Source organism: Gobio gobio (assembly GCF_949357685.1).
Source record: "Gobio gobio genome assembly, chromosome: 6".
Classification (NCBI taxonomy): domain Eukaryota; kingdom Metazoa; phylum Chordata; class Actinopteri; order Cypriniformes; family Gobionidae; genus Gobio; species Gobio gobio.
This window is the reverse complement of record NC_137102.1, coordinates 45434069-45451408: the sequence shown is the minus strand read 5'-3', so window position 1 is coordinate 45451408 and position 17340 is coordinate 45434069. Positions and strand designations below refer to the sequence as shown.

Genomic DNA, 17340 nt, shown 5'->3' with positions numbered 1-17340 from the left:
AATAAAATGGAAGCACTGATAAGCAGGGAAAGCAAACTAAACCGCATCAGTAGAATCAGTAAAAATATTCTCCTATTGTTTCAATAATCTGTACTTTTTTTTATTTCTAGTTAAACAAAAACATTTGAGAAGTGAGTCTACCTCAATCAAAACATTCGAGAAAGTTGAACAGGGAGGATGGGTACCCTAGAACATTTTGCATTTGAATTAGGCAAATAAAAGCACTAACAAACAGGCGTAATGCATTTGAATTGAGTATCCAGTTTTGCTCAAAAGTTTACACACCCCTTGCAGAATCTGTGAATAATTTTAACAAAATAAGAGGGATCATACAAAATGCATGTTATTTTTTATTTAGTACTGTCCTGAAAGACAAAAAATAGCAGAATTTATAAAAAAAATATAAAATGTACCCTTGATTCTTAATACTGTGTGTCGTTAAATGGATGATCCATGGCTGTTTTTTTGTTTTGTGATGGTTGTTCACGAGTCCCTTGTTTGTTTTGAGCAGTTAAACTGCCCAACGTTCTTCAGAAAAATCTTTTGCATATTTGAAACCTGTCCAGCAGTGACTGTATGGACTATTAAGGGGTTCAAACACAACTATTAAAAAAGGTTCAAACATTCACTGATGCTCCGGAAGGAAACACAATGCTTTTTGAATTTAAAGATCATGGTAAATTATATTTTTGCCTTCCGGGAAACATATAAGTATCTTCTGTTGCTTCTGAAGGACAGTAATAAATGAAAAAAAAAATTGATATTCATACAAATATTCAAAATGAGAAAAATTGGACATCTTCACCCTGTTCAAAAGTGTTCACCCCTCTGCTCTTAATGCATTGTGTTCTCTTCTGGAGCATCAGGATTTTTCTGAAGAACTTTGGGCAGTTTAACTACTCAGGACAAACAAGGGACTCATAAACAACCATCACATTTTCATAAATTCAGCTATTTTTTTGTCTTGTGGATAGTGCTGTCAAATCGAGTAATCGTGATTAATCGCATCCAAAATAAAAGTTTGAGTTTACATAATATATGCGTGTGCACTGTGTATAATTATATATATATATATATATATATATATATATATATATATATATATATATATATATATATATATATATATATATATATATATAAATACACACACACACACACACACACACACACACACATACATGAATATATTTAAGAAATATTTGCATGTATACTCTATTTATATAATTTATATTATACATACATATTTTATAAATAAATATAACAATTGTTCTTAAATATATACATGCATGTGTGTGTATTGATATATGCATAATAATTATAAACAGTACACGTACATATATTATGTAAACAAACTTTCTGGATGTGATTGGACAGCACTAAGGACTATATGTAAACATTTTATATGTAAAATATCTTATTCAGGTCAGTACTAAAAAAAAAAAAAAACATGTATTTTGTATGCTCCGTCTTATTTGGTTAAAATTATTCACATTTTAACAGATTCTGCAAGGGGTGTGTGAACTTTTGAGCAAGACTGTATATATAGCGAATAATCAAAGTAGGACTGAAAAATCTTGCCATGTAAATGAATACTAATCTGAGTAATTCCTCACTCTGACTATTGGTGTACATGTAAACATAGCCATTGAATGGAAAGTGCTGCGTAAAGGTTCTTCATAAATATTTCACAGATACAGCATACAGGCTTCAAATGACATGAGGGTAGGCAAATAATGACTATTCCTGTAATTGCATCATCTTCCACACAGCACATCATGGTAGTTAAGCAGGACAAGAGTTCACTTGGCAGCACCCACCAGAAAAGTTCCAGAGCTTTTCACTTTCTGTTCTATAATTTTTCAGAGAAGCTGACACTCAGCGAGTTAATGGTTAATCCCACCATAGCCACGGAGCTAATGTGCACGGCGCAGCATGTTAAAGTTGGGCTTTGCAGTGTGGCGTGTGGGAGCATGACACAATGAGCTTTTATGAGGGATGGAGGCCACGACTGAAGGAGCTCTCTTAGTTCCAAAAGAAGCCGTGGCTGGCAGCGTTGTCTTGTGATAAACTGTGCTTTAAGACCCTGAGTTGTGCAATAACAGCAAAAGAGATGACCTGCAAGTGTGGGACGTTACATAACCCATGAAAAAAAATTAGCTTCTGATGAACAACAACACCAAGACTGATAAACAACAGAGACTTTTGCCTTCACTTGAAAACCATGTTAGTGTGCACAAAAGTCTTTGATACACTAACTATTTCGGTTGTGCCACAATCATGGTTTTGGAAGTACTGACTGCATTATGCAGGAAATCACATGTTTCGTCTGTGAACAAGGGTGTGGCTTTGCTGTTTACTTTTTTTTTTTTTTGTAGTCTACTTGACATCCGTCAAAGAATAGGGAAGTGAAACATGATTCAGCCAAGTCTGTGCAACTGTCAACATAGACTGTAATTAAAGATACTTTCTTGAATCTTGTACATATTGTTATGATAGAAATTGGCTCTGCAGGATTTGCGTAATACTGCCATTGTATTCCTTTTATATTGCCTATTGGATGTAGTGTTTGTTTAGTTTTATATCCAATCTATCTTCTTCAATCATCTTTGGCTATATTCAATTATGCATTTTATAAACAATGAAAGCACTCAACAAAACATGTTTTATCTGTTTGTTTGTTTTACAGGGTGAAAAGAGCACAATCCATCTCAGAGGACAATAACCTTTTGGAAGAGAAGAATATTGCATTTTAATGCGTATGCTTAAAATATTTTTTAACTTAAGATAACTTTGCGTGTACATCCTCTAAAGGATAAAAATGACTTTTTACCTCCTCTATGAAAAAAAAATGCACCATTTGTCTGATTTAAAGGAAGTGATGGTATAAAATCTTTAAATTATAAACTGACGAATTTTCAACAATGCCAACTTGGCTTGATACAGAATCTTGGTATGGTGGACTTCTAACCAGGCAGAAGAAACATGGCTCTCTGTCCCTAAGCGATCATCAGTTGTGCCTATTTTTCTTCATGACACGTGGATGGATATAGATATTTTTTTGCTGCAGTCACCATCCATTTCCTACTTATATCAGTGACATTCTAGGTCTCAGAGAATGATATGTCCAAGAAAGAAGAGGCCCATTAAAGATGAGGATTTCTCCGCCATCGTGGTGCCCTCCATGAGGGGTCATGGTTACTTGGATTACACGGTTGAGAGTCATCCCTCTAGAGCCATGCAGGTCATGGATGAGTTCCGGCATCATGAGTTGCTCTGTGATCTGGTTCTACATGTGACGTATAAGGACAAGATAGTGGATTTTAAGGTGAGATTTACAGTGGTCAGTAGGGGAAACAGCTGTCTTAGGGTGTGTCTCAATCAGCTCCTTAGTGCAGTAGTCAGGGCACTTATCAGGGAGTCGGCTATTTTAAGGGCTGTCTCATTCGCAAAATCCTGCCGGTACACTCAAAGGTTCATTCACATAAAGTCCCACAATGCACTATGAAAACCAGGGAGCATCGAAGCTCACTATTACCTCAACAGAAGTTCTGAAACTCAAAACATAAATCACGAGAGCCAACTCACCACACATAATGCGATTAGATGTTGTTGTTTTTTAAACCATTATTATATTTCAGCATTAACACACAGTGGTGGCCAAAAGTATTAGAACACCTGACAGATCTGAAAATATTTAGCTTTTTTAGCCTCCAAAACATGATTTAGAAGCCAGAACTTTCCCTATCCGATCTTTTTTTTCCCTCGTTTCAAGAAATATCTGCGTACACACGAGTGCATGAAAACGACTCAAAACGATGTGGCCAGGCCAGTATGTGGCACTGTAATTCTGCCACAGAAATACACTAAAAACCGAGAAGAAGAGTTGTGGCTAGAAGGGGTACGGCAACAGTCGGAGGTGAGGTAAAATCTCACAATAAAATAACAATAAATAAATTTGCTACTTACCAGATGTGTTTTATTAACGCATACACCTACCCCAACCCTAAACATACCCTTACAATAATGCAAATACAGTAATTAAACAATGCCGTATTGATGTGCGCATGCCCATTGCCTGTAGTTGTATACCTTCTAGTCTTCCCCGCGCAGGACGTGGTGTGATGACATCACCGTTTCACAAAATATACGGATTGGCTGTACACACGAAACCGCAAGGGTGTCGTTTTCAGATTTATCCACTTTAGGACCCGGTTTCAAAAAATAGCGGTTTCAGTCTCCCAAAACGCCTGATACGTGTGGACGAAACACCAATATGATAAAAAATGTATACGTATACAGTGATATGCGTCTCCGTGTGGGCGGGCCCATAATTTCATAATGTTCATGAAACATGCAGATGGTTGCTCTGACCATCAAATAAGGCCACTTCTGTACATCGCTCGACTGGTAATGAACATAATCGGACTAACATTTATGATTTATTTACGGCTGAAATGGTGCACATATATGTAACAAGCAACATATGTGTCATAATGTAAAAAAACTAAAAAATTATATCAGAAAGACATCAGCTCTGCTGTTCATAAATACCAGTAATGATGTTGTACAATGAGGATGTTGTTATGTCGCAGGAAATAGTGTCATCAGTGTCCCAATGTGTAGTGAGCCAGGGTCCTTACCAGTGCCCGAATTTGTGTATACAATATACTGATTCACGACCTAAGGAGTTGATTGAGACGCACCCTTATTCTACTTAAAGTGTCATGAGATGTTTCAGCAGTCTGTTCTCACCAACGTTTTTTTGTTTGTTTGTTTGTTTTTTTGGTTTAAGGTTCACACAATTAACAATTAATTTATGATAGAGAACAGTGTTAGTAGTTGTTATAGGTATTTCAGGGTTTTATTTGGGGCTATTTTGGTTTCCCGGGTTTGAGTCAACATCACATGACTTTTTCCATTCACTATATTGTTCGTATACATCAGTAGCATCTCAATTATTCATAAGACTGTGTGAACCTCTGAGAAGGCAGTGTCTCGTAATTATTCATACAAGTCTGACAGGTTTTAAAAATAATGTGCAACAAATATTTACTATGTAAAAGTGGCTCAATTTATTGAGAGGGAGACTAGGTTTCTTTTTAAGTTAATCGATTAAACTACTTATATTTGTGAATCAGCGTTCTCAAAATGTATTAAAAAGTAAAAACACATTCATATACAGTACAGTTCATAAGCGTGGGGTCGGCAAGATTTTGCATGTTAATAAAGCTTGCCAAGGCTTCATTTATTTGATCAAAAATACAGTAAAACATTAATTTTATAAAATATTATTACAATTTAAATTTTAATATATTTTAAAATGTTCCTGTGATGGCAAAGCTGAATTTTCAGCATCATTACGCCAGTCTTTAGAGTCACATGATCCTTCAGAAATCATTATATGCTGATTTGGTGCTCATGAAGCATTGTTTAATATCAATGTTGAACAGTGAACTGTGCTGCTTGATGTTATTGTGGTTCAAAACACCATTTATTTAAAAAAAAGAAAGAAATATTTTGTAACAATGTAAATGTCTTTGCTACTACCTTTACTCAATTTAATGCATCCTTCCTTGCTAAATAAATGTTTTAATTTCTTTGAAAAAAAAGGAAAGGAAATGTTACTAACCCCAAACCTTTGACCAGTAGTGTATATTTTCAAACATTAAATTATAATATAAAATATTACACGTAAACATTACATTGTTATAAAAGGGCCTTTGTGTATTTATTTATGTAATTTATAATGAGCTTTAAAAATATATTTGCCTGTTAAGCCTAAATTTACTTGCAGTTTTACTTGTTTTAGTATTTTTTTATTTAGACAAAAATAGTATAGAATTTCAATATCCATTTTATGTCAATTGGCCTTAACATATAATACAAAAAATTGCCTTATCGCATTGCTCAGAATTTTATAACCAGTGCATCCATAGTATAGATTAGTTGTTCTCTGGTACTTAGTATAACTTATTACTTCTCTTAAATACTCTTAAAAATATGTTCCAACTAGCAAATCTTAAAGAAACAGGTCCAGCGTGTTATAGTTTCTTTTTAATATGATATGTCTCTGACACTGCAAATTACAGAGCACAAAGATAAATTGTTCTCATTACAAGTGAAGAATTATGTTAGTACACGTTTAGGCATTTAATTGTAATTACAAAGACATGGCACATGCTGTACAGCTCTCATGATTTAGTTTCAGGTGTGTCCTGCCTGCTGCTTTTTTTTTTTTTTACACCAGCCATTAACAAGTGTCTACATTCCCCAGGTGCATAAACTGGTGCTGGCTGCCTGCAGTCCTTACTTCAAAGCCATGTTTACCAGTAACTTCAAGGAATGCCACGCCTCGGAGGTCACCCTGCGAGATGCGTGTCCTCAGGTCATCAGCCGCCTCATTGACTTTGCCTACACCTCCCGCATCACAGTGGGCGAGAAGTGCGTTCTTCACCTCCTCTTGACAGCGATGCGCTATCAGATGGAAGAAGTGGCCAAAGCATGCTGCGATTTCCTCACAAAGAACCTGGAGCCGTCTAACGTCATAGGCATCTCGAGGTTTGCAGAGGAGATCGGCTGCAGCGACCTGCACATTCGCACGAGAGAGTACATCAACACTCACTTCAATGAGGTGCGTGCCCTGCAGACTCTGTTCACCGAAGTGTCAGTTAGCAGCAATCGATAGTTGCCACCTGCTGTGCTCTCTTAAGTAACTGTACTGAGCCATTGACCTGTAACAGTTCGTCTGTGAATGAATGAAGGCTGTAGAGAACGGCGCTGTGTAGCTAATTGATTTGTCAATGGAGCTCAGGTCTGTCTTGCAGATGGATATTGATTCGTATAAATTATCCAGCTGTCAAATGAATCATGCATTAAAGCAATAGTTAACACAAAAACTATAATTAAACCAAAGGTGCTCACGTCACTCCAAACCGCATTTTCTTTCTTCATTTCTTCGATCTTCAGCTCAAAAAGAGATGTTAGGCAGAATGTGCAAGCTGCTCTTTTCCATACAATGAAAGTGGATGGTGATTTATACTATCAAGTTCAAAAATGAAATGCATAAATGTAATTACATAACAAAAGTACCATAAAAGTTGTCCACGCGACTCTTGCGCTATAAGTCTTCTGAAGCCAGGTAATAGCTAAAAATAGAAAAAGCATGAAATTAAATGTTTTGTTCACTGATTATCTTCTCTCAAAAGTCGCATGTATTCGAAGAACCAGCCGATAATGCTGCATTCACACGGAGGGCGTGTCTGAAGCTTGGTGCTGACTAGGCTTGCTGCTACGATAGTCGGTGTTGCTGGTGTTACCGGTGTTCAGACTCAACACCGCTTACATCACTTGCCCACCGTGGCACCACCCCACCGTCGTTTTTTTTTTTTTATCCTAATATAATAATTTAGTTCAGTTAGAGAACAAACAATACAAATTAAAACTGAACGTGTCTGCTTAATAAAGCATGACCCGACCGTGAGTCTCGGCAGGAGTCATTCATCAGATTTCATTCATCATAGAGTGAGGAGCTGACTCGCGGAAGATTTGGTTTCAAAGCGAAACGTAAAAGCGCTTATTTAAGGGAGTTTGTGATTTGTTTTGTTGTTGTGTTTTTCATATAAAATAATAGGCTAATGAACCCACAATTCAAGCAACCCGCCACCGAATTGGCGCTAATTCAAAACCAAAAGTAAAATGTGCACGGCCGCACAGAGCGCGCATTGTTTCCTTTCGTCTGTGACTCCGTCTCCGAGTCCGACACTCTGAGATGACGTAATTTTTGCCGCGCGCACCCTCGCGCATGTTCGTTCGGACCATGGTGCGGACGCGTCGAGTATAAACAAGGGTTCACGGACGAATTGTCATTCATTCATGCCGTGCGTCTCACACATAGACCGATCAATGCGTGATCAGTGCCCTGACTACTAGGGAACTGTTGAGACGCACCCATGGCCTCACAGAGCACGCATTTACGGATGAACTTCATTCATGGCCTGACAGAGCGCGCATTTACGGACGAACTTCATTCATGGCCTGACAGAGCGCGCATTTACGGACAAACTTCATTCATGGCCTCACAGAGCGCGCATTTACAGACGAGCTGTCATTCACGGTGTGTGCGCGCACTGGTGCGTTTTCAGTTCAGTTTTCAGTTGCGGTCGTGTATGTTACTTTCGGTTAGATAGAATTAGTGATTTACAAGCCCCCGCCGGTGATACCGGTATTACCAGTGTTGTCAAACGTCGATTAACCGGTGGGAAAATTTCCTCACCGTCACATCCCTAGTGCTGACACGACCGCATTACTTTTCCGGTGTTTCATGAACGTAATTGGCTAGCGTTTCTGCTAGGGTATTTGCATAGGCGATCTGATTGGCTGATGCCTGCGTTGATGCTTGAAAAGTTAAACATTTTTCAACTTTTGCTGTGAGCAACGTAAGTGACGCAATGCAAGTGACACAATGCAATGGAAGTTTAGTTTGGCAACGTATGACGTCACCCATTCAAAGTAAATGAGAAGCGTTAACGCCGACGCCCCGTGTGAATGCACCGTAAGAGCTAATATATTGTTTGTTATTACCATCCTGCTCTTGCAAAAAAAGGACGTTTGATGTCAGTGATGTCAAACTTTGCACAATGCGTCTAAAGGCATCCTTTTTTTAATAAAAAATTAGCACGAATGAGATTTGTCAAGTAATTTTCATTTTTAACTTTAAATTTAGGTGCAGTCACATGGCAAAAAAGTAGCAGTGTAGCGATGTATGAAGCACGGTTTACACAGAAGTCACTTGGCAAATCCGTGTGACCAACTTGAACCTGTTGCGAAATCGATGTGGGAAAATCTTTCGCTCTCATGAGAAATTCCTAATCAAGTGGATTCCGATTAAAATGACTGCATTTAGCCTGCAGAAATTCACAGAACAATGATTGATGTGACTGCACAAAAACCTTTTTGGTGTGAACATTCCTCTAATTTGTTCTTTTGTATTCTTCCTCACATGTAATTTACATATTTACAAGTTTATTGTTGATATTTATGCAAATGCCTCGTCAGGATCTAACTATTTTCCATGCACATGTCACAGGTAACCAAAGAAGAGGAGTTCTTCAGTTTGTCCCATTGCCAGCTGTTGGAGCTGATCAGTCAGGACAGTCTAAAGGTGCTCTGCGAATCCGAGGTCTACAAGGCCTGCATCGACTGGGTCCGTTGGGATGCGGAGGGCCGCGCACAGTACTTTCACGCTCTCCTCAACGCGGTCCACATCTACGCCCTGCCGCCCACATTCCTCAAAAGGCAGCTGCAGTCCTGCCCCATCCTCAGCAAAGCCAACTCCTGCAAGGACTTCCTGTCCAAGATCTTCCAGGACATGGCTCTTCGAAAATCCCTGCCGCCCCCTCCTCATCGTGGGACGCAACTCATCTACATAGCGGGAGGTTACAGGCAACACTCTCTGGACTCTCTGGAAGCCTTCGACCCACGGAAGAATGTCTGGCTAAAGCTAGCTGACATGGGATCCCCCTGTAGCGGGCTAGGGGCTTGCGTGTTGTTCGGGCTCCTTTATACGGTCGGGGGACGGAATCTCTCTCTGCAGAACAACACAGAGTCTGGCTTTTTGTCCTGCTACAATCCCATGACTAACCAGTGGACCGAGCTGGCTCCGCTCAACACGCCCAGAAACCGGGTGGGTGTCGGGGTCATTGACGGAAGCATTTATGCCGTAGGGGGTTCACATGCCTCTACACATCACAACAGCGTTGAGAGGTGAGGCTGGGACAGGATGAAAACAGTTCAAAAAGGTTTTGTGTAGTCAAGGTTTGCTTTACGCTGTGGGGGTTTTCCCCTTTATATTATATTTCCTTTCTATTATACGTACGCTAGCAGAATCAAAACATTAGCACAGTGCAGACTGACAGATTAAAACATGGTTGACGACGTTTTTATTACACCAAAGACTGTGTCGCGCACCTGTCCGACAGAAGAACATTCACACAGAACCTTAGACAAAAATTAAACATTAGCAGAAAGGTTACAATACACGCTACACTTGTGATGCGTCCCTCATCGGCTTTTGACTTCTAGAACAATCTCCTTCAATCAGGGTGTAGAGAGTTTGCTCTGTTCTTTTCAGAGCAGTCACTCTTGACTAACAAGCTTCAGGCAAATTTCATAACGTACATTCCACGGCACAGAATCAGGTTAGGCCTTTCAGGAGAAACCCATCTCCACAGTAAATGTAATGATATTAATATTTTATATTTATTAGCCAATGGGGAGAGATCAGGTAAGAAGAACCTGCATGAACTTTGTAGAGGTTCATCAGCGACCCGAAACGAAGGTGCCATGTTGTTTGTCGAGTACTGTGCCTCAATTTAACAACGGAATCTCAAAGGAAGGACTCCAATATATCGGGAGAACTAAGGTGATTTACCTAAAAAGGGGTTATTGGGACTGTCAAAACATAAGTGTCTACTTTAAACTACATTATAAGGATAAATACAGGAATTAGACTTAATTATTTTTAATTAGTCTTGTTTGTAAAGGAGTCACAAGTTACAAAACAATGTAGATATTATCATTTTGTACAGAATGCAAAATTACATAACTAAACTATGGAGGACAAAACTACTCTCTCTGGTAGTGTGTGTATGTATGTGTATATATATACTACCAGTTAAAAGTTTGGAATCATTAAGATTTTTTAATGGTTTTGAAAGAAGGCTGCATTTATTTGATCAAAAATACAGCAAAAACAGTATTATTGTGAAATAATGTTTTTACAATTTTAAATAACTGTTTTCAATTTGATTATATTTTTAAATTCAATTTATTTCTGTGATTCAAAGCTGAATTTTCAGCATCATTACTCCAGTCTTTAGTGTCACACGATCCTTCAGAAATCATTCTAATGCCGATTTGCTGCTCAAGAAACATTTATTATTATTATCAATGTTGAAAACAGTTGTGTAAACATTTTTTCCAGGATTATTTAATGGACAGAAAGTTCAAAAGAACAGTATTTATCTGAAATATAAAGCTTTTGCAACATTATACATGTCTATACTGTCACTTGATCAATTTAATGCATCATTGCTGAATAAATGTATTAATTTCTTTAAGTTCTTTCCCCAAAAAATATATAAATAAATTATTACCGACCCAAAACGTTTGAACGGTAGTACAATGTTACAAAAGCTTTCTATTACAGATAAATGCTGTTCTTTTGAACGTTCTATTCATCAAAGAATCCTAAAAAAATAAATGTACACAACTGCTTTCAACATTGATAATAATCATAAATGTTTCTTAAGCAGCAAATCAGCATATAGAATGATTTCTGAAGGATCATGTGGCACTGAAGACTGGAGTAGTGATGCTCAAAATTCAGTTTTGCATCACAGGAATAAATTATATTTCAAAATAGAAAAGAGTTATTTCACATTTTATTAATATTTCACAATATTACGCTTTTTTTGTATTTTTAATAACATAAATGCAGCCTTGGTGAGCAGAAGAGACTTCTTTAAAGACATTAAAAAATCTTAATGATTCCAAACTTTTGACTGGTAGTATATATATAAATATATATATATATATATATATATATGGACACTACCTTTCAAAAGCAATATTTTGAAATATTTATTTTAAAACGAATTGGACAGAAGTCTCTTATGCTCACCAAGATGGCATTTATCTAATCAAAAATACGGTAAAAACAGCGATATTGTGAAAAAATATCACAATTTAAAATAATTGTTACTCCACTCTTCAGTGTCACATGGTCCTTCAGAAATCATTCTAATAGGCTGATTTAATGCTCAATAAACATTTCTTATTATTATCAATGTTGAAAACGGTTGTGCTGCTTAATATTTAACGCAATTAACGCAGCGTTTGTTTTTATATACATTTTTGCGAGGCGTTACATTATATGATCATGCTCTTATTCATGTAAATGCTTTTAAACAATCTAAGCGCGGACTAGACAGAAGAGAACGCGCTGTATGTCAGTGTCCTGTCTGTGTGGCTGCGTCTCAATCCCTAGTTGCGTCAGTCTCGTGCACACATCGAGTTCTCTTTCGCTCTTGAACAAACAATAACAACAACACAGAGAATGTTGCCAAAATGCCAGTTTTGTCGAGTATTCTCATAATAGGAGTCTGAAATGAGTTAAATAATGTCTTAAATGAACGAAAATAAGATGCGCGTGACAGCATGTCAGATCAGCGTCATGTTCGGCAGCGGCCAATCTAATCTATATTTAATTTATTATTTATGCAGTTAAGAAAGGTGTTTGATAACTGTTACATTTCTGTATATGTCTAAGTTAACAGGGAAGGCCACAGGTAATTTATTTTTTGGCATTTATTATAATGGGTTTATGTAATGATTGTTTTAAGTTCACTTAAATTAAAAGTTGTTTTTTAAAGCCTAATAAATGTTGAAATTGGTAGCTTTCATGTATACTGTAATGTAATGTCATTAGTGTTTCATAGAGACATTAGTATCAATGATACTGGCCTACATTCATAAAAAGATGCCATTACAACAAATATTTAAAATATGCTGTCTTTAAATTGTTTCTTTATTAATTTGGAGAGTAACTGAAATTAATACAATATCAAAATATTAAAAACTACAAAAATATTAAAAACTTGCGATTAATTGCTGGGAAAAAAATCGATTAATTTGTTACTTTTTTTTTATACATATATTTTTTTAAATCTTACTGACCCCAAACTGTAGTGTGTGTATACAGTAAATGAACATCTTTAAAACAAGATGCATTATGCCACAAGCAGAGAATGTAAGTGGCATAAACCTCATTAACTTTGTCTTTTATTTCTTATTTTTGCTGTGGATTTCTTATAGAATTTTCGAAAAGCTTTCTTTGTAGACAACAGGTCAAGTTCATAACAGAGGCATGTGAGTCCTATTGAGGATAATTTATATCTGAGCGAGCAGCTCAAAGCGGAAAGTTAATCTGTCCAGGAATGCAGGGAGAGAAAGTGCGTGTATTCTATTTAGGAATTACAGCTAGACACAAATTCAAACAATAAATGTCGATAGATCATCTACAATTTCAAAGGTGTGTGAAATTCAAGACACAGTATGTGCCTCTGTTGTGCTGGGAGACAGAAACTCTCGGGTCAGTAACAGTAGCCGTCTTCACAAGCTTTTAAATGGAGATGTTGCGTTGTTGGCAGGTTAAATACAACCTCTTCTTGCTGAAGGCTGCTTTTTAATTTGTGACAGTCTGTTGGTGATATAACAGCTCATGGGAATTGCTTGCAATTATGGTATTGGGCTCTGAATATCATTGTGAGAAACTATGGAATATTTACAGAGGATCTTTTATATTGACTTCAACATTGCTATGTCTAGAAGTCATATTCATACATTATCTAAACTGATTTGTAAGGATTTCTTGCTTATTGCTTTCACAGGTATGACCCGGAGACAAACCGCTGGACATTTGTGGCCCCTATGTCAGTAGCGCGACTGGGGGCCGGTGTCGTCATGTGTGGGGGGAGTCTGTATGTGGTCGGGGGGTTCGACGGGGACAACCGATGGAACACAGTGGAGCGCTATCAACCAGACACAAACACCTGGCAGCACGTGGCACCTATGAACACAGTTCGGAGCGGCCTCGGTAAATATTCTGCACCATTTATCAAGTTAATGGATTGGAACTGTTTTCTTTTACCTGACATGTCAACCACAGTCATGTGATGCATGAATCGTGCCATTGTATAAAAGTGACTAAAGGCAACAATATGAAAATTAGAGAACAAATGACTACATCAAATCGAATCAACAACATAATAAAACACAATACTGTACTATTCTAGAAAGTGTTTGAACCTTTGTATTGCATTGTTATTGCCTCCATGAGATGAATCGCTTTTTGTACGGATAAAACGGTCTGCTAAATAAATAAATGTAATAATAAACCTAACATAAACTAAATAACAAGACTTTCTAAGTAAATAATTAATACACGGTTTTCGTTCATAAGTTAATATTAAAAAAAGATAAAGCTATTTTAAGTGTGTCCATGAAGGTGACTGGACTTCTAGGAATTCCCACTTCCCAGAGTTGCTTGCGCAACAATACAGTTTGTACTGTAATTGCTCAAACTGTGGCATAGTCATCAATAATTCATATCAGAAGAGTTGAAGAAATACCTGTGCGGTCAACATAAAGGCATGTAGGATTCATTTAGGAAGGAACGTTTTGTCTTCAGAGGTGGACAGTAGTGAAGTATTTTTACTTTCTACTCAATACATCACATATATGTACTTTATCTGTTTTTCTTTGGAAAACCTTTACTTCACTACATTCCAAAGCGTGATGTCGTACTCTTTGCTGTACTACATTTCATAAATGCTACCTTTAATACTACTTAAAGGATTACTTCAATGATTTAGCATTAAGCTTTGTAACAGTAGAAACCAGGTAGTATATTCGAATTATCGTACTTTCCCCCCTCATGTCCCCCTGAGACGAGAGAATTATGCAGTTTATTTCTGGAAAAAAATCCTCTGATGACGCAAATATCGTAATTTTGTGTCAACTGAGGATTTTTTTGGCCAGAGGCTAGAGACTACAGGAGCTAGTTACGCATGTTATCAACCCGCCGGTAGGGGCGAGATCTCACTCACAGATTGTAAATGTGCACGGCCGCTCGGCTCGGGCAATAATAACGGAGCGGTACGGAGCAAAGTGAGTGTTTCAACTTTTCAATGAATTCCTATGAAAATTAAGCTTCCATAGGCATGATCTGATAACGCGCCAGACTGGACACGCGCCGTGAATGACTGCCGCGCTTACCTCGGCTCTGCTCAGCTCTTCGTTCTCGTGATGAATGAAATCTGACTCCTGCTGCATCTGTGCCGTGACGTTCGTTCGGCTCACTCACACTTTATTGAAAAGACACGTTCGGTTTTTAATTGTAGTGTTTATTCTCTAACTGAACAAAATGATTTTATTACTATGAACATCAAAACGACGGTGGGGCGGTGCCGTGGTGGGCAAGAGATAACCAGTAGCCGTGGCTTTGGGAGTGGCCTCGTAGGGCAGCGAAGCAAGTGCATTCTGGGAGTTGTTATCTTTCATTCACATGAGACAAAAATACATTTTCTGTCTTTTCTCGGTCTAGAAGGCACCAAATTCAAAAATAATTTCACATTTCTACTACATAAATGACCCAGTTTAAATACACATTCATCTTCCCAGCACTGAAGTACCCCTTTAATTACATTAAAAATATAGTACTTTCTTACTTGTACTCGAGCAAAACTTTAAATTACTTCTACTTGAGTAAAAGTAAAAAAGTACTACATTCATTTTTAATGCAATTAAGTATTAAATTATATTCAATATGAAATGCAGTTATGCTTTGGAAATTTTGTGAAGTAAAAGTTTTCCAAAGAAAACAGACACTTCAAAATTTACTTAAAGGAACACGCTGGCTTTTTGGGACTTAAGCTTATTCTCCGTATCCCCCAGAGTTAGATAAGTCCATACATACCATTCTCATCTCAGTGTGTGCCATAACTCTGTCTGACGCACCCACCGCTAGCCTAGCTTAGCACAAAGACTGGAGGTAAACGGCTCCATCTAGCCTACTGCTTAATAACTGACAAAATAACGCCAACATTTTCCTATTTACATGTTGTGATGTGTATAGTTACATCGTGTATTAAGACCGACGGAAAATGAAAAGTTTTTTTTAGGCAGATATGGTGCATTTTAGATACAGAGTTATGGCACGCACAGAGATGAGAATGGTATGTATGGACTTATCTAACTCTGGGGGATACAGTTAATAAGATAAAGTCCCAAAAAGTCGGCATGTTCCTTTAAAGGGACAGTTTACCCAAAAATGTTAATTCTGTCATCATATAGTCATGCTCAAGCTGTTCCAAACCTGTATGAATTTCTTTGTTCTGCTGAACACAAAGGAAGATATTTGGAAGAATGTTTGTTACCAAGCAGATCTCGGCAGCCATTGACTATGATAGTGTGTGTGTGGGGGGGTACTATGGTAGTCAATGACTTCCGAGATCTGCTTGGTTACAAACATTCTTCCAAATATCTTCCTTTGTGTTCAGCAGAACAAAGAAATTCATACAGGTTTGGAACAACTTGAGGGTGAGTACATTTTCGTTTTTGGGTGAACTATCCCTTTAAGCAGAGTAAAAGTACTTCACTACTGTCCGCCCCTGTCATTTATGCACCCTTATGTTGTTGCAAACTTGCATGTTTCTTTAATAAATAAATACAAATTTTAAAAAAGGAGACGTTTTAAAGAATGTTCACACTGCTTTCTTCCACACAATTAATGTAGATGGGGTTCTAGAAATTCTTGACAGACTTGGTCACCATTCACTTTCATTGTATGGCTGGAAGTCCCATACCAGAAAGTACAGTACTTACGAATAAAAAAAGACTCCAAATTTACTTTACATATAATAAAGTAAACACTTGTTGGCATGTCTGATTTTTGTTCTGTTTGTAGGGGTGGTGTGTATGGATAACTACCTCTATGCAGTTGGTGGCTACGATGGTCAAACCCAACTCAAAACGATGGAGAGATATAACGTCGCTCGAGATGTGTGGGAACCCATGGCCTCTATGAACCTGTGCCGCAGTGCACATGGAGTCACAATCTACCAATGCAAGATTTTTGTGTTAGGTGAGCTGGATTGGTGGAAAGGAATGCGTGAACTGATCAAATGTATACCTTGAATGCAGTGGATAAAAGCATAAACGTAAATAATCTTTAATGTTATTCCATATCAGGTGGATTCAATCAAGGCGGTTTCTTGTCCAGTGTGGAGTGCTACTGTCCAGGCAGCAATGTATGGACGTATGTAACGGATATGCCTGTTGGGCGCAGTGGAATGGGCGTTGCTGTAACCATGGAACCGTGTCCTGGAATCCTGCCAGAGGAGGATGAGGGCGAGGAGATGTAATGTGGAAATTTGACCTGTGCCATGTTGAACACAGCACATGCTGGATTTCCTTCAAACTTCTTCTTGCATGTGATGCCAATAACAACATTTCTGTCATTTAGGTTAATTAATTTAAATTTGATAAATCTCCATCCACTACTAAGTGTGTGTGATTTAGAGAGAGAAACGTTGCTAATCACTGACCTAATGACCCTCTGGTCACTGTATCAGGGCTAAATGAATATGACTGAGACACGCACAATCTTTTTGTCGAACTTCTGAACATGTAATTTTGTGAGCTTGTTCTATAATGCTTTTCTTGTCTGTAAATGCACTGTTTAATGTGCACACCTGATAAAACACTGAAATCTGATGA

General features: G+C 37.7%; 1 protein-coding gene across 3 annotated transcripts in view; it reads left to right on the top strand.

Moving 5' to 3' along the window:
- Positions 1-17340, top strand: part of keap1a (kelch-like ECH-associated protein 1a) — a 25941-nt gene extending 8601 nt beyond the window's left edge. Inside the window, exons 2-8 of one of the 3 annotated variants that reach the window (XR_013816751.1) lie at positions 2690-3328; positions 6278-6634; positions 9089-9765; positions 13452-13657; positions 16358-16433; positions 16529-16705; positions 16813-17340. Coding sequence is in view for 2 of the 3 variants with exons in the window: in XM_079819853.1 (XP_079675979.1) it covers positions 3119-3328; positions 6278-6634; positions 9089-9765; positions 13452-13657; positions 16529-16705; positions 16813-16985 (1800 nt within the window). In the remaining variant the exon portion in view is untranslated. Of the gene's footprint in view, positions 1-2378; positions 2454-2689; positions 3329-6277; positions 6635-9088; positions 9766-13451; positions 13658-16357; positions 16434-16528; positions 16706-16812 lie in introns of those variants that run through there. The other 2 variants (XM_079819854.1, XM_079819853.1) reach the window with 2 other exon arrangements.